Genomic DNA, 24,172 nt, shown 5'->3' with positions numbered 1-24,172 from the left:
TTGCTCTTTCAGACTTGTCAGGCTACTGGCACAATTCACAAAACCTAAACAGAGAAAGGAAGTGAACTGTCGTTGGTGTAGAGGGCAATCTGGAGTTATAAATTTAAGTATAGTGGAAGAGGAATAAGGTAGTAAGCTAAAATGGCATGCCCTCCCAATATAAACATGTTGGTTAGTTCATATGACAGCTCATTTGGTCCTAACGGAAATTCTTAAATAAGAGCTTCTGCAAAATACTGATCAAGTTGACTACTATGAAAGAGAGCACATAGACGCATACATATGTACATATATATGTAACAATATATAAAAAAATACACATATGTAATTAGCATAGATAGTTTTTTCTTCATGAAAAATTCAGTCTTATTAAAATATGACTGAATTAAATTAAAATTCAGTCAATTAAAATATGACATTCCCTTTTAGAAGCCCTTATAAAATAAATGATAAAGAAAATGAATAGGACTTGTAGCCTGACAAGGAACATTATAGTTTTGTACCTTCACAATCAACTTCAGCTCATTTTCCCTCTAAATATTTACCATCTTTCAAATCAAAGCTTTTAGACAATATTGCAAAGAACCATAGGATGGGGCCTCAGTTATACAGAAATGATTTTTAATTTTAAAATCAGATATGAAATGCATGATAAAGAACAAATGAGCATGGTAGAAATACTAAAGGAGGGATCAGCTAGTTTCGACTACCACCAAACCCAAAAGGAATAAACAAAAAAGCACAAAGAGTAAAAGAAAGAATAACTACATCTCCGCATCTCCTCAAAATATTCTGAAAGTGACCTGTTGAAACCTACCTAAGAAAATACATTCTATATTCCAGAACACCAACAAGGTTGTGCCTTTATGTTCTCGTAATCACCCTAAAAGCTGAGGTGATTGGTTAAGCCTAATTGGCATCATCATCTGTACTCCCCATTTTGTATTTTTGGCTGTTATTATCAAAAAACCTAGAATTCGTTCATTCATCCCTGTTCACTAAGTACAGGTTATTGACATCGGTTACCTCAGTCAGGCTGTGGAACCTTCACCTACATTCAGTGCCATCTGTCTTCCATTTGTATAAAGAAAAAGTGACTATAGAGATTTTTTCTCTCACTCCCCCCACCCCTCGTAATCACTAAGATCACATTAGTTTCTGTATATTTACCAATTCATTTAATTTCATAAAGGTGGGAAATACAATATTTGTTTTTTTTTGTGATTGACTCAATCCGTTCAATGTAATGTCCTCTAGATTCCTCTACATTGTAATATGTTCGGAGAACACATTTTTGTTTCTCACTGAGTAATACTCTGTTGTATGTACATACCACATTTGACTTATCCATTCATCCCTTGATGGCTACTTAGGTTGTCTTTTTTGCTATTGTAAATGGTTCTGCAATGAACATAGGTGTGCCTATGCCTGTTCATGTCACTTCTCTTAGACCCTTACGGTATACGTTTAAGAGTGAAATTGCTGGGTCTTATAGCAGCTCTAACTCTAGTTTCTTTTTTAATAAAATCAGATTTGTAACTTTTCCGTGAATCAAAGCCTAGATAGACTAGCTCCATCTTTTTTTTTTTTTTTTTGACTCTATAATTGAGCAGAGGTTTTAGCTCTTCAGCAATCCTAACTCCATGGGGCGTCTCTGTTCCAACTGGTCGCCTTGTGCACAGCTCATCACTGGTGTCCCATCTCCCATGCAGGTGATTATCTCTGAGGTTGTAGCTTACCCTTAGTAGAGTTGCTGGCTTCAACACCCACTTACTCCCCCTAATTCTACTCTCAACCCATTTGAAATCTGTGAATTTCCATCATGCTCCTAAAAGTTAAGATATACTTTTAAAAGCATTTAAAAAAAAACCAAAATTATTATATCCTGTATATTTTTTAAATCTGTATTATATCTTGTATATTTATGTGTTTATGAGTCAATAATTTGTATTATATGTAGTGTGCCATGCTGCTGGAAATAAAAGTCTTAGGTCTTTTACAATAAAAATAAATAATGGCAAACCTTTCTGCCGAGTTATATTTTAATTATCATTAACATGATTTTGTATATGTACCAGAATCGAAACCTGTTGCCACTGAGTCTATTCCGATTCATAGCGACCCTATAAGGCAGAGTAGAACTGCCTCACAGGGTTTCCAAGGCTGCACATCTTTACAGAAGCAGACTACAGCATCTTCCTCCTGTGGAGCAGCTGGTGGATGTGAACTGCTGACCTTTTGTTTAGCAGGTGAGCGCTGTGACACCAGAGCTCCCTGTATACGTCCATAAAAACATAATTGAATATGTAACTATATAATTTAAACCATTATTATAAAACTAAAGCAAATTTATAAATTAAACAATCTTACAATGAAAAATTCAAAATAACATTAATGTAATGAAAAAAAGATTAATTTATCCCTTAATTCAATGGATTAATAGAGATGAACTATTTTGTTTAATCACTATGCTTGTTTCTGGAAGGAAATGAGCAAAAGCAAATGTGGGCTTTGTTCTCATGACATATATAAGCTGAGTATGTGAGATACATTAATGTACTAATCAGAAGGCTCATGAATGCAAAGCTGAACCTGTGATGAGTTCCCAAAAATAGCGACACATGGAATTTTAAGATTATATAATAATCATAATCATATCGTATGCCTTAACTCAGAAAATGTTCTCTGATATATAAAGGATGAGGAAAAAACATTCTGGGCAGAGCGAAGAACACACGTGAAACCCAAAAGAATGATAAATAACGTTCCATGTTAAGGGAGTAAAAGAGGCCAGAGAGACTGGAGTACAGATAGCTACTGGCGCAACATTTTGGGAGGTATTGGCGAGACACCCAGAAACCAAGCCACACAGAATGTTGTTGCCTACATTACAACGTTCTGTCTTTATCCTAAGTGAAATACTAAAGAACTTGTTTTGTGGAAATTAAATCACTCCTTACAAAATACAAGTGGTACTGAATATTATGGCCCAGTTTCTATTAGGTGCCAAATAATTCCACAACCCACGGTTCCTGTGTGAGAAGCTCCTAGGATGGGGGAAGATTGATGGCAAGGACCTTCCACTAGAGCCGACAGAGAAAGAAAGGCTTCCCCTGGAGATGATACCCTGAACTTGGACTGCCTGCCCACTAGACTAGGAGTAAATAAATTTTTCTTTGTTAAAGCCATCCACTTGTGGCATTTCCGTTATAGCAACACTAGATGACTAAGACAGCATCTCTCTCTATATTTGTGTGTCTGTGTATATATGTCATTTCTGTGTGTGTGTGTGTGTGTGTGTGTGTGTATCATTGGGACCACCTAGGTCTACATAGTTGTAGATCCCTATGTATATGTACATATACGTAGTTGCTGTTGAATCAGCTATTACTTTTGGCAACCCCATGTGTGTCATAGTAGAGCTGTGCACTAAAATTTTTGTACCAATTTACATTCTCACCAGCAGTATATAAGTGTTTCAACCTCTCCAACATTCATTATTTTGTGTTTTTTGTATTAATGCTAGCCTTGTTGGAGTGAGATGGTATCTCATTGTAGTTTTGACTTGCATTTCTCTAATGGCTAATGGGAAACCATAGTGCCATGGTGGTTAAGTGCTGCGACTGCTAACCAAGATGTCGGCAGTTCGAATCCACCAGGTGCTCCTTGGAAACTCTATGGGGCAGTTCTACTCTGTCTTATAGTGTCGCTATAAGTCGGCAGTGTTTTTTTTTTTTTTTTTTAATGGCTAATGATCCTGAGCATTTCCTCATGTATCTGTTAGCTGCCTGAATGCCTTTATTGGTAAAGTGTCTGTTCAGATGCTTTGTACATTTTTTAATCTTGTAGATTTTAGAGATTAGACCCCGATCAAGTATGTCATAGCCAAAAAATTTTTCCCAGTCTGTAGGTTGTCTTTTTACTCTTTTGCTGATGTCTTTGGATGAACACAAGTGATTAATTTTTAGAAGTGTTCATTTATCTAGTTTATTTTCTGGTGTTTGTGCATTGTCGTGGTTTGTATTCTGTTTATGCTAAATGTTAGGGCTCCTAGTGTTATCCCTATTTTTTTCTTCCATTGTCTTTATTGATTTTGATTTTATATTTATGTCTTTGATCCATTTTAAGTTAGTTTTTGTGCATGGTGTGAGGTATGGGATTTTTTCTTTTTTTGTAGATGGATATCTAGTTATGCCAGCACCATTTATTAAGGAGACTGGCATTTCCTCATTTAACAGACTTTGGGCCTTTGTCAAATACCAGCTGCTCTTAAGTAGATGAATTTACCTCTGGATTCTCAGTTCTGTTCCATTGGTCTATGTATCTGTTGTTGTACCAGTATCAGCCTGTTATGACCACTGTGGAGGTATAATAGGTTCTAAAATCTGATAGTGTGAGGGCTTCCACTTTCTACCTCTGTGATGTTGATGAGGTGGGATTATTGGAATTTATGTTAATGAGATAGGACTCAATCTGCAAAATTAAATTTTGTTTTATGTCAATCTACTCTGAGATATAAAAGAGAGAAAACATCAGAGAAATAGGGGGACACCCTACCACCAAGAATGTGGAAACCGGAGGAGAGCAGGTAATTTGTACCTGAGGTCCCTGCACTGAAAAGCTCCTATGACAGGGGAAAATTGATGACAAGGACCTTCCCCTAGAGCTGACAGAAAGAGAAAGCTGTTGCCTAGAGTTGGTACCATGCATTTGGACTTCTAGCCTCATCGACTGTCAGAGAATAAATGTCTCTTTGTTAAAGCCATCTGCTTGTGGTATTTCTGTTATAGCAGCACTAGATAACTAAGATACTACATATCTGAAAAAGTTCAATTTCTGTATTTGTAAACTATGTCTGGAGCACCTTTTCAACTAATTAATTTGTTTTTAGTTAATCTTCACTATTTAACTTCAACACAAATATGCCAATCTAGTTTTTTTCTTTCCCACTCTCAGTCTTTCTCTCTCTTTTTGTTCTTTTCAGTGCATTGAAAGTGTCTTAAGTTTAATGTTCCTCTGTATTGGGCGATAACCTCCTGCCAAACAAATATCTGTGAAGCATAGAAGACAAAATGAACTCAATTTTATTTCGCTAAACATGTTGTGGTGATTACTTTCTTCACGGCTTCTTTCACGTCTTTGTTCCTCAGACTGTAGATCATGGGATTCAGCATGGGGATCACCGTGGTATAAAACACAGCCATCATTTTCCCCTGCTCCACGGACTCCTCAGTGGGACGTCTGAGATACATGAAGATAAGAGTCCCATAAAATATGATGACAGCTGTCAGATGGGACCCACAGGTGGAGAAGGCCTTCCGCCTCCCTTCCACTGAACGCATCCGTAGAATGGCAATGAGAATGAATAGATAAGAGATGATAATTATAGACAAAGAAAATGTAAAGTTAATGCCAGCAAGTATGATCATTGTATATTCTTTTACATAGGTCCCAGCACAGGCCATTTTGATGAGGGGTGGGTCTGCACAGTAGAAGTGGTTGATTTCAATTTTCCCACAGAAGTACAAGCCATAAGTCCATAATGTTGCTGCAACACTAGTCAGAAAGCCATATATGTAAGGGAATGAAATCAGTCGAACACAGACAACCCTTGACATTTTGCTGCCATAGAGTAGAGGATTGCCAATGGCCATGCATCTATCAAAGGCCATGACAGCAAGAATAAAAATTTCTACATGGGCAAGGGCAATAAAGAAAAAACACTGCACTAAACAACGAGAATAAGAAATTATTTTTGTCTCTGACAAAAGGTTTTCCAACATTTTAGGGGTGACGCTGGAAGAAAACCAAACGTCAACAAATGACAAATGACTGAGGAAAAAGTACATGGGGCTGTTAAGCTGTGGACTGACTTTAATTAACATGATCATGCCAATATTGCCTACCATGGTGATAATATAGACCATGAGAAACACGATGAAGAAGAGAATTTGCCATTCCTGACAACTGGTTAATCCCAAAAGAATAAACTCTGTTACATCGGTGAAATTGAGCATTTTGTTTTTTTTAAGCCTTAGGTTAGTTACAAAGCTCTGTCATTATCTGAAAGGAAATAAAAGGGGGAAAAAAAATCAGGAATTGTTCATTTATTCAGTTATAGCTTAACTCATGTCCCCTTCATTGTCATCCTTATTAAATATCTGACTGTACTTTGCCATTTTTTTTTCAAATCTTTTTTGAACACCTACTATGTAACACGCTCTCTGAAGATCACCGTTTTAATAAATACACAAACTCTATTTCATTAGAATCAAAAATTATTGTGATTGAACATGGTAGTACTAATTATTTCAGCATCCTAATTTCCATGACTACTTCTTAAAAATCCCTTATTGCAATGCTGTTTGTTACTTTCATATTTTTAAGATATTAATGAAAAGTTGTAGACCTCTATTCAAGGGAACTCAGAAATCTCATTTACCTCTTGTCGTTTTTTTCATTTTAAGAATATTATCCCTTATTAAAGATGGAAGGCAAGGAAAGAAATAATTTATCAGCCCTAAATGTCAGATAATCTAACCCCAAACCACCCCTTATTTAAGTTGAAGGATAAACAATAGCCATCACCACCACGTATAAAAAGGTGTGTCATGTATATGCATTTATACGTGGCAACCCCGTATGTTACAGAGTAGAACTGCACTCCATAGTGTTTTCAAGACTGACTTTTTGCAAGCAGGTCACCAAACCTTTTTTCTGAGGTGCCTCTGGGTGAGTTTGAACCAATAACTTTTGATTAATAGTTGAACACTTAAGCATTTGTGCCACCCAGAGGCTCACATATTATGCATGTTCTGTGGATATGGGCTCCCCTCCACATCTTATATAAAATTATAATCTGCTAGTTATAATCCACGGATCCCTGATATCACAATGGTTAAATCACTCAGCTGCAAAACCAAAAGATCAGTGTTTTGAACCCACCTCCTAGTCCGTGGGAGAAAGATGTGGCACTCTGCTTCCATAAAGATTTATAGCCTTGGAAGTTCTGTTCTGTCCTACACGGTTGCTATGAGTGGGAATTGACTTGAGGGGAGTGGGTTTTGTTTGTTTGGTTTAGAAATAATCCACTGCTATCTTCCAGAGAGTCAAAAATAAATGAGAAAAGGAGATTAATGCCATTTTTAATGCAAGTATTTATGTAAATAAATACTTAACAAAATGTGTGATATATTCTTACAGAGTTATAAACCAAAAAACCAGACCTGTTACCGCTGACTTGATTCCAACTCACAGCAACCCTATAGGACAGAGTAGAACTGATCCATAGGGTTTCCAGGGAGCGGTTGGTGGATTGGAACTGCCAAGCTCTTTAGCCACTGCACAACCTGGGCAGAGTTATAAAAAATATATATAAATATTAAAAAAAGTATATAAAAAATATACAGTGGGCATAAATTGGGAAATGATTGACTATACTTGGTGACCCAGAGGAGTTCTGGAAAGTTTCTGTAAAATTTTGTAAATGTGTTCTCAAATATAATCTGTATTCTGTGAATCACTTCCTAGAAGATTGTTTCTAAAATTATATTCCTAGGAAAACACTAGCACCTGGAGTGATGTTAATAGAAGTTATAGAGAAACACACACACACACACACACACAAGTGTTCCTTAATAAGATAATAGTGAGGAATCTCCATGCTCTATCCAGCCTCTTAGAGATACGCATCCACCCTTGTAAAGTCAAATTATGATAAATTCTGTGTGAAAGCATTCTGTTATATTAAGTCTACCCAGCATTTGCTTAATTTGAAAATTTTAAACACACACAGAGATTTCATCACCATCAACGAATATTTATGTTTTATAGAACAGAGACCAATTATATCCAATAAGAACCTTAAGCTATTTTTTCAGCAGGTTAATGACTTAGTTGGAGATGAAATTTGTGTCATGGCCTCTAATGGCTAAATGTCATTTCCAGGACAAATGATCATTCCCAAGACCTTTGTTTCTATAGCCAGGATTAAACTTTTTCAACCACAGTTTTGATGGATCCTGTGCATAATTATCACTGAGCATTAACTAGGAGGAAACCCTGGTGGCGTAATGGTTAAGTGCTATGGCTGCTAACCAAAAGGTCAGCAGTTCGAATCTGCCAGGCGCTCCTTGGAAACTCTACGGGGCAGTTCTACTCTGTCCTGTAGGGTTGCTATCAGTCGGAATCAACTCGACGGTAGTGGGTTTGGTTTTCTTTTTTGTTATTAACCTAGGAAAGGCAGAAAGCATGCAAGCTTTTGCTACAGTGAATATAAACTGACTCTCATTCACCAAATTATTTCATAATCTTCCACCCATCCCACTTTTAAATTTTTTATTTACCTTTTATGGATATATATATGTATATAAAATAAATATGTATATATACGTGTGTATATATATAAAAGGAGAAGGCTGCTAACCAAAATGGATTAGAATGACTCTGCATGAATCCAGATTCTTGGATCAATTAATGAAAATCTATAGATTAACTAGTGGATTGTTTTTAAAAAATTAAAGAATAATGACAAAGTTGCCTAAATTCAGATAAACTGCCCTGAAATACATTTACATACATGCTGGAAAATCTATTGCAGTTTACGAATCACCCCCATGCTCCTCTGTTTTATTGTATAAAATGTATCAGCTTTCCCATGTAGTTTCACTGTCTTATCCCCACCCAAGTGCCAAGCATTCATGTTACATTTATGGGACTCATTTTCCCCTTGAAGAATTTCTCAATGACCAGTTTAAAATGATCATTTGGGTGGAAGCACAGACAGATACTATGGAAATAAATTAAAACTTGGAGAATGCATGTGATCACATTGAATTATAGTTGAACATCAATCTACTATTTAAAAAAAAGTTTCTTGTCCTTGAAAGCTACTAAAGTCTCAGTCAACAGCATTTACTTAGTTATTGTTCAATTGGCCATTCACAGCATGTATATGACTAAATTTACCAGAATTCTTTATCTATCTGTATATTACTCGTGTCACAGAAGATAAATCACTACCTTAAAAAATATATATTTGTAAATCTTTAAGAAATAAAAAGTGATATATCACAGGGCAAAAAATAGTAGTAGTCTGAAAGTATTTTTTGGTGTGTATTTTATCACAGAATTTCTCAATATGCGCAGGAATGTGTGTGTGTAACACTTGCACAACCACAAAAATAAAAGAATTGCAAAATTATTTGCACTATAATTGGCAATTTTAAGTAAATATGATGGATGGTGTTTGTCTTAGTTACCTAGCGCTGCTGTAACAGAAATACCGCAAGCGGTTGACTTTAAAGAACAGAAATGTATTTTCTCACAGTTCAACAACAACAAACAACCCTTTGCCATTGAGTTGATTCTGACTCATAGAGACCTAAAATCCAAATTGAGGGTGTGGTTCTAAGGAAAGCGCTTCCTTGTCTATTTCAGCTTCTGGTAGCTGTCAGCAATCCTTGGCATTCTTAGGCTTGTAAATGCATCTGTATAAAGATGTTTCATCTGCCCTCTGTCTTCTCCTTCCCACTCTGTGGGTCTTTATGTCTATTCTGTTCTTGTTATAACTCAGAAGTGACTAGGTTTAAAACCCATCCGCCTGTGGTCTGATCTTACTAACATAACGAAGGAGAACCCAGATTTCCAGGCAGGGTCATATTTATGGATATAGAGCTAAGGATTTCAACACATAATTTGCGGGGATACAATTCAATCCATAACTCTATTTTTGCTATCAAAAATGTGAGAGTAAATGCCACAGGCTGCTACTTTGCATGCATATATTACTTGTGACAACTTAATTCTTTCCAACATATTTTTCCTTTTTATGAACCTCTGTGGCACTTTTGCTGACATAACATAAATCTAATTTTAAAGCAATTTTCATATATTAAATTTCACTAAAATTATAACTGATTATTTAGACCTCTCTTTCACCTTCCAAATCTTGTTTTTCATTTGGCATTGATTAAATAGAAAAAATAAACAAAAACTAATACCAAAGAGGAAGGGAATGTGATAAAATGCCCACTCTTGTTGTATTTGGGAATCCTTGGATGGTTCGAACAATTAAGCGCTTGGCTAATAATCAAAAAGTTGGTGGTTCAAATTCATCCAGGACCTCCTTGGAAGAAAGGCCTGGCAATCTACTTCCAAAAACCAAAGTTGACGAAAACTTTATGGAGCACAATTCTGCCCTTAAACATATAGAGTTGCCATGAGTAGGAATTGACTCGAAGGCAACTGGTTTGGTTTTTTGCTATATTGCATGTCTGCCCCCTAGTGTGTTACTATCTGCTGGTATGTGGAAATGTTCCTTGCAGGTCTGAGAGGCAGTGGATATATGTTCGGACGATGTGTCCCAAAGTTGCTATGGAAGTATTGTGAAGTACAATGAAGATGGGCAATACATGAAAGCGGAAACAAGAAAGGAAGGTCACAGATAAACTGCACAAATGATTCTACTTCATCCAAAAAAAAAAAAGTATATTAGCTTTTGGAAAGTGTGTATTTTCTAAACAACAACAAAAAATGAGTTTTTTAAAAACTTTGCAGGTTACATAGGCAAAAAATTATATATATGCTTTAGACATCATGGGAAACCCTGGTGGTGTAGCAGTTAAGTGCTATGGCTGCTAACGAAAGGGTCGGCAGTTCGAATCCACCAGGCACTCCTTGGAAACTCTATGCGACAGTTCTACTCTGTCCTATAGGGTTGCTATAAGTCGGAATCAACTTGACGGCCCTGGGTTTTGTTTGGTTTGGAGTTTAGACATCACGATAGGTGATAGAGGAAATACAGAGATAATGAGAGAATTTACGCCAGAAAAGAGATCACAAACATGTCCATGGACATAACCGATTTCTGATTCAACAGCATATGCCTGTGGCTTCCTGTCTTGTTCACCTTCATTGATTTTTAAATATCAGCAATAGAATTCTTATTGGAAAGTCAGATTTGACTGTGTGATAGCAAGGATGATTCAGTATTAAAAAGTACACAAAAGATGGTGCCATTTATGCTGTCCAAAAGTAAAATTTAAGAAAATCTGAGTGATGACTAGCTAGGCCATAGAGGGAAATAGCAAAACCACAGGGAAAATGGAGTGATTAAGCCTGATTTTAGGGTTATGAGGTCTAGAAAGAACTCGAAGTCTTGTGAACCTCAGAAGCTTCTAGAGGTTAGTCATCATCAACAAAAGGCAAAAATATATTCATAACCTTAGCTTGTTTTATCATTCTTCATTTCAAATTACATTACAATGAATATGGATTTTTTCTAGAACAGGCATGAGGCAATATTAAGTGTTTCCGTTAAAGAATTCTGTTTCTGTTGTCAGACCTTAGTTGAATCCTGACTCCATGACTAATTTTATGAACTTAGACAAGATTTTTTATTTTTCTTTTAATTGGTAATTTAAATTGTTTAATTTCCTATTGCATAAGTACAACCTGACAGTAATAATAGTATCAATTTCTCTGGATGTTGTAAATATGAAGCAATATTGCACGTCAACACATAATAAATATTCAAGAAATGAGAATTATTCAGTGCATGATTGGAAATTGTAGCGGCCATTCATATTTTGTAATAATAAAATAATCAAATCTCTATTGAAAATTTACCGCCACCTCTGTTTTCTCTCCCTTATTCTTTCCCTCCTTTCCTCTCTGTTAGAATCATTCACACACAGATACACACACACATGCTCACACAAGCACACACACCCATACAAACCCACACCCACACACACCTACACACACCCACACACTCACACAACCACACACACCCATACAAACCACACCCGCATCTGCACTCACACCCACATCCACAATGTATGGAATAAAATTGGCCTATAAAGACTAAAGGAAAATGAAAACCTAAGATGCAAGCTTCACACAACAGTTCCAGATAGATGTATTTATTTATTTATTTAACTTACTTGAAAAAGAAGATAAATATACCCAGTGAGGGTGGAAGGATGACGAGTGAATTCTAAACAGGGATGGGAAGCATCTTAGACTAGTCAAAGCAGAACCAGGAAGGAGCTCACCAGAAAGCCCTACTGATTTGATTCTCTTAGAAAACAAGGAGCAATTTAAGACATTCCACCTACAAATGACCCTGGGGAAGCACATCTCTAGAGAAATAGTCAACTATTGAGTTATTGTTTTGTTTTGTTTTATGACAGACTAGTACAAGTTTATTTTTCCCTTAGCTTATGTTATTCTGTGTGGGTCCTGGGATCAAATGACAAAATTTGCTCTGAGTTTACATCATACTAAAGCTGTCTGTGGGGTTACTCAGTCTTCATATTCCAGTCCTGTGTTCTGTGCCACTTGGCTTTTCTATTGAAAGACGAAGCAAGAGAAGACTCCTATAGTTAAACGTATAGCACACTAAAGCAGAAAGCACTTATCTGCTTCAATTCCCTGTTTTATAATTGGGGAAAATAATAATAACCAATAAAAGAAAAATAATGCATTTATTGAATTTCATGCATCTGAGACGCTGTGATCATTTAATTTAATTCTTGTAACCGCCCCCTGAGATAACTGTTGTTATTTCTATCTACTGAAAAGAAATCGAAAGGTTGGAGGTTCAAACCTACCCGCAGTTGCCTTGGAAGAAAGGCCTGGTGATTTACTTCCAAAAAATCAGCTGTGGAAAACCCCATGATGAACAGGACCACTCTGACACACAGGGAGTTGTCATGAGTTAGAATTGACTCCAGGGCAACTTTTTGTTTGTTTGTTCGGTTTCGGTTTAGACTTCCACGTAGTAAAACAATACAGTCTTTGTCAAATGTAGAAAAATTAATAGATCTAAATGCAATCAAAAGCCATTTTTTTTTTCATTGTGGTGATTACTGGTCTGCAATATTGAAGTAGTATTTAACATCCTCTTTCCCTCAAAGGAGCCCTGGTGGCACAGTATTTAATGGCTCAGCTGCTAACCAAAATTTCAGCAGTTCAAATCCACCATCTGAGCTCCTCCTTGGAAACCCTATGGGGCAGTTATATCCTGTTCGATAGGGTCACTATGAATCAGAATTGACTAAATGGCAATGGGTTTTTCCTTAAAGAGAACCAAGACTCTGCCTCCCTTTGTAAAGTCTAGTGTAATTACCAACTGGATAATGACTTTAGAAATTTTGGACAGGTGCTATCATGTGGAAGAGCTGTGACTCTAGTTCAAAGTGCAATAATGTTTCACCTTAAATTCTAAGACCCACTCATTTATTTACACAAATTCAGCTACCAGAATGTAGCAGCTCTTGAAAAGCTAATCAGAATCACAGCAAGAAAAACGAGCATTTACCTAATATCACAAATAAGCTGTGACATGGCCTTTGATATATCAAAAATGGTTCGTATTGTCTTTTTTGTCCACCCTGTGCAAGTAACAGTCCTAGAATGGACAGTGTTTTGTTACTCTCACTTTTTGAAATCACTATGCCTCTGCAATAAGTTGTTTTAAAAAGATGTATCATCTACAGTTCAGCTAGAAAAACAGAGCCAATAATAAGTACTATGAAAATAAAGGGTTTATTCTCTATTCATTCTTTTGTACATGGGATCTCCATGAGTTGAAGGCAACTCAACAGCAACTAACAACAACCACAAAGAATAAGATAAATTGAAAACACTGGTTGTTTGGGCAGAGGGATCCAATCAAGGGTTGTTGAGAAATACTTTACTATCATCTTTGATAACTGTCATATTTGCATACAAAATGGTCATGCAGAGTCAAACGGACTTAAGTTGGTGAACTCACCAAGTTCAGTTATATCATTCCATGTTCAGAAATCTTTATATCTGACTCCTGTCATCCTCATTTGTTGATGTTGTTAGGTGCCCTTGACTTGGTTCTGATTCATGGCAACCCTACATACAACAGAATGAAACATTATCAAGACCGATGCTATCCTCACAATTCTTGCTATTCTTGAGCCCATCATTGCAGCCACTGTGTCAGTCTCTCTCTTTGAGAGTCTTCTCCTTTTTTGTTGACCTCCTGCTTTACCAAGCATCATGTTGTTCTCCATCCTCCTTAGAGCAACAAATATTGTCTTTATATATCCATATCCTGATATATCAATTGCAAGATACGTACAGGTTTTTAATCTTTTCCACTAGATGTTCCTCTTGAGTCACTGCAGAGTGACATTCTAACTCTGCTGTTCAGAACTATTTCTGAGGCACGAACATTGATGTGGAGGAAAGTAAGCCTGTGAAAAAGAAAATATTCTGAAAGAAGTTTTTGATGGACATGTGTTTTTGGAAGCCAGTTAATTGAACCTTCGAAGACCTAATGGGAAATACACACACATAGAATTTGTGTTATAATTTTTTAATCTCTTTTGCATACCACCCCTACCCCGCAATCATTCAGATTCAGTCTTAACCTTCGCTACCTCTGCCCTTAAGTTTTTGCACTTGGCACAGCAGTTAAAATGATTGACTGTTACCTAAAAGTCAGCACTTTGAAGCCACCAACTGTTCCATGGGAGAAAGATGTGACAGTCTGCTCCTGTGAAGATTCTTGAAAGCCTATGGGGTCACTATGAGTGGTAATTTATTTGAAGGCAGTGGGTTCTAGGCCACTGAAGGAGCCCTAGTGGTACAGTGGTTAAAGTGTATGCCTCTAACTGAAAGATCAGCAGTTCGAACCCACTAGCCACTCAGTGAGAGAAAGGTAATGATTTACAGCCTTGGAAACCTTCTGGGGCAATTCTACTCTGTCCTACACAGTCGTTATGAGTAGGAATAGACTGTATGGCTATGGGTTTGGTTTCTAGGCCACTGACTATCTAGTTGCTCTTTCAGACTTATCAGGCTACTGGCACAATTCACAAAATCTAAACAGAAAAAGGAAGTGAACTGTTGTTGGTGAAGTAGGCAATTGGGAGTTATAAACTTTAGTAGAGTGGAAGATGAATAAGGTAGCACGCTAAAATGGTGTGCCCTCCCGGTATAAACATGTTGGTTATTTCATATGACAACTCATTTGGTCCTAAAGGGAAATTCTTAAATAGGAGCTCCTGCAAAAATATGATCAAGTTAACTACTCTGAAGGACAGCACACAGATACACACACACACACATACATATGTATGCATAAATATATACACATGCAATTCATAAGCATACATACATAGTTTTCCTTTCTTCGTGAAAAATTCAGTCTTATTAAAATATGATGAAGTTAAATCAAAATTTAGTCAATTAAAATCCAGTCAATTAGATGCCCTTATAAAATTGTTGATAAAGAAAGTGAATAGGACTTGTATCCTGACTAGGAAGGTTATACTTTTGTACATTCACTATCAGCTTCAGCTCATTATGCCTCTAAATAGTTTCTGTCTTTCAGATCAAAGCTTTTAGACAATATTGTAAAGAACCAAAGGATGCGGCATCAGTCATATGGAAATGATTTTTTATTTTTAAATCATATATGAAATGCATGACAAGGAACAAATGAACCTGCTAGAACTACTAAGGGATCAGCTAGTTTCAACTACCAACAGACCCAGAAAGAGTAAACAAAAAAGAACAAAGAGTAACAGAAAGAATGAATACATCTTATATCTCCTCAAAATACTCTGAAAGTGACCTGTGGAAACATACTTAAGAAAATACATTCTAAATTCCAGAACACTGATGAGGTGTTTGCCTTCTCAGAATCACTCTAAAAGCTGAAATATAAATAGGATATTAATTGGACACCATAAGATATTAACAAGCCCATACAAACATGAAGTATATTTAATTAATCAGCATGTATTTGAAAATGCGAGCTCATGTAGAGGACAGTTGCATTAATGAATATAGTTTAAATAGCATTTAAAACAGAATGTACCTAATATATCCCATACTCAGGGATATTGTCTTCAGTCATGAGAATGACTTATTGTAAAATCATATTCCATTTAAGCATGTTGAAATAACATATAATCCATAACCTACTCTAGGTGTAAGAAGAGACAGTACAGTCCCTTTAAAACAGAATTTAAAAGGTTGATTTGTGAAACACCGAAGAGTTGTGAAAAAAAATTCTCTTTTCCAAAATAACTAATTTGATCTTGGTAAGTAAATTATCTGAAAGAAATGGTTAACTTCCATCCCTTCTATTGGACTATGGATCTCATCATACATTGTAAATTTCTGTTTTATTTACTTAAAAATGTTCTACTGATTGCTTTGCTCATAGCCTCCTTCACATCCTTGTTCCTGAGACTGTAGATCATGGGGTTCAACATAGGAATCACTGTGGTATAAAACACAGCCACCATTTTTCCCTGCTCCACAGACTCCTCAGTTGGGCTTCTAAGATACATGAAGAAGAGAGTTCCATAAAATATGGTTACAGCTGTCAGGTGGGACCCACATGTGGAGAAGGCTTTCTTTCTTCCTTCTGCTGAATGCATTTTTAAGATGGCAATCAGGATAAACACATAGGAGACAATAATAATCAATAAGGAATAAGAGAAGTTGAGACCCGCTAAAGTGCGCATGGTGTATTCTTTAATGAAGGTCCCAGCACAGGCCATTTTGATGAGAGCTGGGTCTGCACAGTAGAAGTGGTTGATCTCAATGTTCCCACAGAAGTATAAACCATGAGTCCAGAGTGTTGAGATCAGACTGATAAAGAAGCCATATATATAAGGAAACGAGATCAGTCGGATACAGACAGTCCTTGACATTCTGCTGCCGTATAATAGAGGGTTGCCAATCGCCATGTATCTATCAAAGGCCATCACAGCAAGGATGAAGACTTCTACGTGGACAAAGGCAATGAAGAAGAAACATTGCACTATACAACCGGAGTAGGAAATGGTTTTGGTCTGCGATATCAAGTTTTCCAACATTTTAGGGGTGATGTTAGAGGAGAACCACACATCAGCAAAAGACAAGTGACTGAGGAAAAAGTACATGGGGCTGCTGAGCTGGGGACTGATCCTGATTAATATGACCATGGCAATGTTCCCAACCAGGGTGATAATGTAGACCATTAAGAAAATCACAAAGAAAAGGAGTTGCAATTCAGGATGACTGGTTAATCCCAAAAGAATAAATTCTGTCACATCAGTAAAATTGAGCATTTTCTTAAATCTGGTCCAGATAGAGATGCATTTTATCTAATAAAATAAATACAGATCAGTAAATACACATACCAAATATAGCCATTCTTCCTTTATAGTATCCTTTCCTAACCCATTCCTTTTAAAGCCTCTGCTGTTTTTCTTTTGTTCTCTCCTCTCTTTCTCAGATATCTTTTCTTACCAGTATTTCTTTTCCAATGCATGTATGTATCCACGATATTTTCTACACATGTGTTAAAATATTCTTTGGTACAGAAATGTATTGACAGAACTTCCACAAAGATTTTATAAGTCTGCAAACAAATATTTCTGACAAAGAACTTTTACTCTTGCTATTTCCTGGAAGGGGAAAGGCCTCTTTTCAGTGGCCCCCAATTCTGAGAAGGTGTATACATTTTATTTCTTCATTAGATTTATAGGAATTAGAAGGCCTATACTATATTTGAAATGTAAAGCACAAGGAAAGAAATGCTATTCCATAATCAGAAAGTAAAATGTCATTTCCATTTAGTCACCTTTAAATTTCCAATGTTTATTATAAAGAGAATATAATAAAACTGTGTAGATGGCTTGACATAAATCTAATACTAACAGAATTAAAAAAAAAGGAAAGAAAATCTCTTAAAGCATCGCACTAATTTAACAATTTAAAAAAATAATGATCGAGTCAATCTAAAAAATAGTTTAATCCTTTTCAGGTATTGTCCACATTATAAACAAGCCTAATAGTAATGAACTTGAAACAGGGTGCTCAACCATATCTTGAACAGAACCCTCGCCATTTTTCCTTTCCCTAGCCTGTCTCTGTTTCCAAGTATGATTTTGCTGTTAACTCCCCTAAAAGTTAAATGTTAACTAATGCTTCCCCTTGCTTCCCCTAGGACCTTGGAAAACAAGTGATATTAATCTAAGCCTACCAAACAGGATGACAGATGGCGCCAGCCAACCCCTTGGCTGATGGGATAAGGCAAGAAAAAATCAACAAGTTTCAAATAGGACCAAACAGAAAGAGAATGCACATTCCACAAATTCCTAAGACCTATAGCCCCTTTTCCCTTTAAAACCCTAGCTGGCCTGCAGTTCCCTGAGACAGACGGTTTTAGGAGGAGCTCTTTCCCCTCCGTCTCCAGATACCCGCATATATAATATAGCTCTTGCTGCCCACTTCACCCCGTCTCAAGAATTGGCTGTTTGCCACAGGCTGCTGTAACTAGTGAAATTGCAGGGACAAACTCAAGCAGCACCTCCTTTCTAAGATCTTCTTCTCCATTTGTCCTTGAACCATTAATAAATTCTATGGCAGATTCACTCTTCCATTTCTTTCTCCTTTTAGAAATTATGTTTATTCACATTCATTAGCCCGGGACTGTTGTGATTCAGGTTAATCATTAAAACAATAATAATTACAGTTTGTGGCAGTCAGAAATTGATGTCTTCTCCATTTGTTGAACACCTAATAATTATTTCAGCCTATTGTGCCCTTGAACATAACATCTTTCATAGTTTCTTTTACTTCCCATTTCCCTGGTATCTGTTAGTCAATTGTTCTTAAATTTCCTTATAACTTTGAATAAAATAGTAGTAATAAAATATGAGCAAAGATCTAAATTATTTCTCTGCGAACATTTAAGCTGAAACTCATAATATCTAAAATGTATTAGAAAGCTAAATAAATTTGTTTGAGGACTGGGCAGGAGGCGTTGTTTTCTTATTGTATCAAATTAAGTTGGCTAGCTATTTGGATTCCGGAAATTTCCTAGCACATTCCAATATTGTGATTCAAATATTTAGAGCTATTTTATCAGGTGGAATTTTCTTCTTGTTTGTACTTATTCATGGGCCAAGGGACTACACAACTGAGGGTTCTTCATAAAACTATTTGGTGTTTGCTACCAAAGTACAAGTGAGAAGAATGTCATCATCTTCACTTACCAGCTGGTCTCTGGTGATATTGAGGAGCTGAGAAGAAATAAAGATGAACTACATGGGTATCTTGTTTGTTGCCTCAAAATTACATATTAATGAACTGTGAAATGTTTCATTAAGAATAAAATGAGAAAAGTCTTACATAGTAAATCTGTTCAATTCCCAACTTTAATACTAGATCTGTAAATTTAGACTAGTTATTTAATGTCCTTGTGCCTCAGTTTCCTTACCCATAAATTCAGATAATAAGAATGTCTGTTTTATGGCTTGTTATGAAGATTAATTAAGATAACCCAGTGCCGTCGAGTCAATTCTGACTCATAGCGACCCTATAGGACAGAATATACACATGAAATATTAGAGAAAGGACTCACAGGTGAAAATCTCAAGTTTTGTGCTTTAACCTGACTCTGTTACTATGTTCCTTCATTTGGGTTTCTCTTTCTTTATTTGTATAAACTAGAAGATTGGTTGATTCAGCTGACTTCCCCAGATGTTAACTGCTGCATATGAATCTATTAAAAGAATCAAAAGCATACCTTATCACCTTCCTTTGTGCCCTGAGAAAAACCTGTTAACATTTATCAGTTTTTTCTTAGTAGCTTTTAACTGATCTTCAGCTGACCAGAGAAAAGCCATAAGAGAAACTGTGTCTTTGAGTTTCTGTAAAGAAACCTCCATTCCTCTAACATCTGCTTAGGGTGCCCCTTACTGGCTAAGAAAGCCAAGTACCTGTGTCAAAACTTCTCAGCTTGTCATAGATGAGAGTGTTACATGTAAATAATGCAGATTATGATTGTGTGTTCCTTAGATATGCACAAACATAATAATACCTAGGATGAGGAAAAAAATAAATAAATAACCCCACTATGAATCTCAGTATTTCCTGCAAATTGAAAGATATTCTTTCGCATAAATGGAAATGTAGTTGCACAGAACAAGAGAGTCCCCGACTTAGGATGGGGTTCTCTTTAAATCAATTCTACCCTAAGTCTAATATCTCATTTTTTTTTTAAGTTTTCATTATTATTGCCTTTTATCATCAGTATCTTAATAAATTCTACCCTATTTGTCTTAAGAGGTTGGAAATATTACACATAAACTTACAGATATATATCTAACATTGTATGTAGTACGTATTACGAACAATAAGATATACCAAAAAAAAGATGGTTGTAAGTGCAGTTCCTCATAACTCGAATATATAGTAAGGCAGGGACCACCTGTATTTTAAACAGGAGTACAACTTTTAGTCATTAGTTTTCTCTGGTCCTGTGTTTTGACCAGATTGTTTTACAGTCTCATTTATTTAGGAGACAAGTAGTTATAAGAAGTAGTACTCAAATTACTATAATATGTAGCACTTTTATTTACTATTGAACACACACACACACACTCAAATGCAGGCACACGTATTTATATACATACACGCATAGAATTTGTATAAAAATGGCTCGTTAAATTATTTCATTATCACCTGGAAGGTAAGCACTGTGTTTGTACCCACTTCCTTGAGGTGTACCTAATATGACTGGGATGTTAAATTGCAATTTTTCAAAAGCTATTCTAATGCATTTTTGTATAACAAAAGGATGAAAAAATGCAGAAAATTATCTAAAATCAGTTATTTTTAGATACTAGATCTTAGAAACTTTTCAGAGGCAACACCAATTTACACTGGATCTATAAAAAGACGACCATGTATTTACCTCCATGTCTTGTTATAAAGATGTATAGAGAAGATCTTTCTTCTAAGGTTCATATCTCATCTACAATACCATTTAGTGTGATGGTTTGCTTTAGAATGATATGTGTAACTCATCTCTTGAAAATGGTTTCCTCTTTTTGAAAAAAATGTGGCTCTTGAGAGAGTTAAATAAAAAGATCCAAGTAAAGATAGCAGAACAGTGCCTAGCATACAGGAAACATTAAGAGTCTTAGCTATTATTGCTATTCTTTTCATCATTACTCATATCTTGACACATTAGTAAGAACATTCTCACTAATTCCACCTGCCTATACTTGAAGCACATATGGATGAAGGTCAAAGACTACAGACTTCAGTATGGATTACACCTCAACAAAAGGAAACAAAATTCTCACAGTTGGATCAACAAGCAACATCGTGATAAACGGAGAAAAGATTGAAGTTGTCAAGGATTTCATTTTACTTGGCTCCACAATCAACACCCATGGAAGCAGCAGTCAAGAAATCCAATGACGAATTGCATTGGGCAAATCCGCTTCAAAAGACCTCTTTGAAGTGTTAAAAAGCAAAGATATCACTTTGAGGACTCAGGTATGCCTAACACAGGCTATGGTATTTTCAGTCGCCTCATATGCATGCAAAAGCTGTAAAGAAAATCAGAGAAGAATTGTTGACTTTGAATTACGGTGTTGGTGAAGAATATTGGATATACCATGGACTGCCAAAAGAATGAACAAATCTGTTGGAAGAAGTACAGTCTAAATGCTCCTTAGAAGCCAGAATGGGGAGACTTTGTCTTACGTATTTTGGACATGTCATTAGGAGGTATCAGAGCCTGGAGGAGAACGTCATGCTTAATAAAGTAGAGGGTCAGCGAAAAAGAGGAAGGCCCTCAATGAGATGGGTTGACACAGTGGCTGCAACAATGGGCTCAAGCGTAACAACAATTGTGAGGATGGCACAGGACAGAGCAATGTTTCCTTCTGTTGCACGTATGGTCGCTATGAGTTGGAACCAACCAACATAGTTGTTACCCTCTTTATTGACAGGTTTATTTGTTCCTTCCAAATTTTGTTGCTCAGTTCTAAGTTATTCATTGGTTTTAGATTATATGTGTAAACGTGTACTCGCACCAGCTGCTTAATGTTGTGTGCCATTGAGTCAGTTCCAGCTCAGAGCTACCTTATGGTGCAGGCCGAGGGTTGAACCCACCAGCTATTTTGCAAGAGAAAGATGTGGCAGTCTGCTTCCACAAAGATTAGTTTTGGAAAACCCACGGGCAGCTCTAATGTGTCCTATAGGGTAGTTATGAGCTACTTAACGACTAGAGGTAAAGGCTATTTTTAGCAAATTGGGGGTTAAGACTTTTTTATTTTATTCTGCTATGTGTTTGTTTATTTATTGCTTTTCAGGAAAACCATTTGTTGTCCTCTCACCCATCATTATCTGTTCCCAAATAACTGTATCTTACCTATAAAGATACATATAACTGTATAAAGATACATATAACTCTATCTTACCTATAAAGATATATCCTTTCCCTACCAGTTATCATCTGAGTTTGGTCCTTCTCTCCTCATTCCCTGGAGTTTGCATCTATCTTTGTTTTCCTGTTATGTATGTGACTTCCAATAGTTGTTTTCTGATTGGAATTTACTTGACAGAAATAAAATTGTGATTGGTGAAAGAAGATGTTTCTCATCCTTTCCTAGAATGTTGGCAGTGAAAGTAAAAGTAAAAATGCAGTCAAAGGAGGGACATTATAGATTGTCTCTGCCAAAGTGGCAAAACAAAAGTGTTACTAAATCTAGCTCAGTTTGTAAAAGACAGAAACAGAGGATGTTATAAACTCTATGAACATATCCTCTTTACAAATGTGCTATTTTCTTTGTCTGCTTCCAAATAATTACCCATTTTCTTGGCATCTAGGAAAGAAAACTGTTCTACAATTCTACTCTATCCAAGCACTGCTAACACTTTCATTTTTCAACTTTATTGATTTATTTGACCATTAATAAATCTTACATGTATAAAGAGAGCATGTTTAACTGCTTCTTTTTTCACTTTAGACGCTTGTAGATGAGAAAATATAAGAAAAAGATAAATGGTGTTAGGCTTCAAGCACTTAAGTGCTGAGTGTATCAGTAAGTCAAGGTATATGACCTGAGTCTCCATCTCCAAGAAGGCCTCAAATTTTAGTAGTTGTTCAATGACAATTTGAACATGGGAGCAGAATGAAATCCTCATTCTTGACCACCTAATGAAATCTAGCTCAGCGTATGGTAAGATACATACAGGGTAAACAACCGCCACCTGGGTTTGCCCAGAATTTCCCTCATTTTATCACTGAAAGTTTAGTTCTAGGGAAACCAAAGGTATTGTTTATACTAGAAAGATTACCCCATTTCTGTGAGTTGCATGGGCCTTACAGAGGTCTTCAAAGTGCTTTGAGTGACAGGGTAGAGAATTCTATAAAATTATATGTAGGCCTGTCTCGTTCTTTCAGGCTGCCTCCGTGCTAAACTCCAGTCATTTAGGATATAGAACAAAGAATGGAGAAACAGCTTAGTGGTTTCTAAGCAATATAGGATCATGCACCAGTATACTGAAGAGAGGTGGGCTTCTTTGTCAATAGCTGCATTTGAAAACATATTGTTGGCATTTTAAAGATACTGGTTCTTTATAAAAGTTTAACTCGATGACTCTGCATGTGTATAAGACAGAGAGAAAGAGAGGTAAAGAAAGGAAGAGAGATTGAAAATTACAGCTGTATTAAAGAAAATAAAAACACGATTATTCAGTCACCACTTAATGATACTTGGAGGATGGAGTCTGGTTGTTTGTTTACATAAGACTGTGTGCACCTGTTTCAACCGATGACTTGAAGTCCTTAGACAGGGGCAGCAAACAAAGTCACATTCACAGCTGACTCCCATTGCCAAAGTGAAATCTCTTAAGTCCTACCTCCTAATAACCCTCCACAGAATATTCTCTACCTACTAAGAATAGCAAGGCCAGGCTAGGTGGCTGACGCTTTAGGCTGATTCTATGAGAACACAGAGGCTCTACCCATGCATGAACCTACCTGTGCAAGAAGAAAAACTCTTCTGGGCAACATCTCACCTGTCATCACGAAGGGGTAATTCGGGAGAATTTATAAGGGCTGAATTTCCCACCGTGGGATTTTCTCATTGGCGAATATAGTCAGAATCATGTAGAAGTAATGAAAACACTACATATTGCATCATTTAAAATGGAAAATTAATCTCAAGGGTAAAATAACTCTCAGCAGAATTAGAATTTTTTAAATAAGAGATAGAAAAACTCAATATTTTGCTTTCTTCTTATATTACATTGTTTTTTCTGTATCACAGAGTCTATGCCAAAAAAAAAAAAAACTTTATTAAAAAAAAAGATATTGGTGTCCCAT

At 36.3% G+C, this 24,172-nt stretch overlaps 2 protein-coding genes across 2 annotated transcripts; both read right to left on the bottom strand.

Annotated features, from left to right (window-relative positions):
• Window positions 1-5,084: 5,084 nt before the first annotated feature.
• Window positions 5,085-6,017, bottom strand: LOC100669630 (olfactory receptor 5M3-like). The gene has a single exon (XM_003423126.1). It carries the CDS (start codon window positions 6,015-6,017, stop codon window positions 5,085-5,087), a length of 933 nt encoding a protein of 310 aa, XP_003423174.1.
• A 10,158-nt stretch (window positions 6,018-16,175) lies between these two features.
• Window positions 16,176-17,108, bottom strand: LOC100669347 (olfactory receptor 5M3-like). The gene has a single exon (XM_003423125.3). The coding sequence runs from the start codon at window positions 17,106-17,108 to the stop codon at window positions 16,176-16,178; it is 933 nt and encodes a 310-aa protein (XP_003423173.2).
• Between the last annotated feature and the right edge of the window lie 7,064 nt (window positions 17,109-24,172).

The sequence above is a fragment of the Loxodonta africana genome, chromosome 7 (genome assembly GCF_030014295.1).
Source record: "Loxodonta africana isolate mLoxAfr1 chromosome 7, mLoxAfr1.hap2, whole genome shotgun sequence".
NCBI lineage: Eukaryota > Metazoa > Chordata > Mammalia > Proboscidea > Elephantidae > Loxodonta > Loxodonta africana.
This window is presented reverse-complemented; position numbering and strand designations above follow the sequence as displayed.

What these genes read in the sequence shown, in the direction of transcription:
- LOC100669630 (XM_003423126.1), bottom strand. Translation starts at nt 6,017, where the DNA reads ATGCTCAATTTCACCGATGTAACAGAGTTTATTCTTTTGGGATTAACC.
- LOC100669347 (XM_003423125.3), bottom strand. Translation starts at nt 17,108, where the DNA reads ATGCTCAATTTTACTGATGTGACAGAATTTATTCTTTTGGGATTAACC.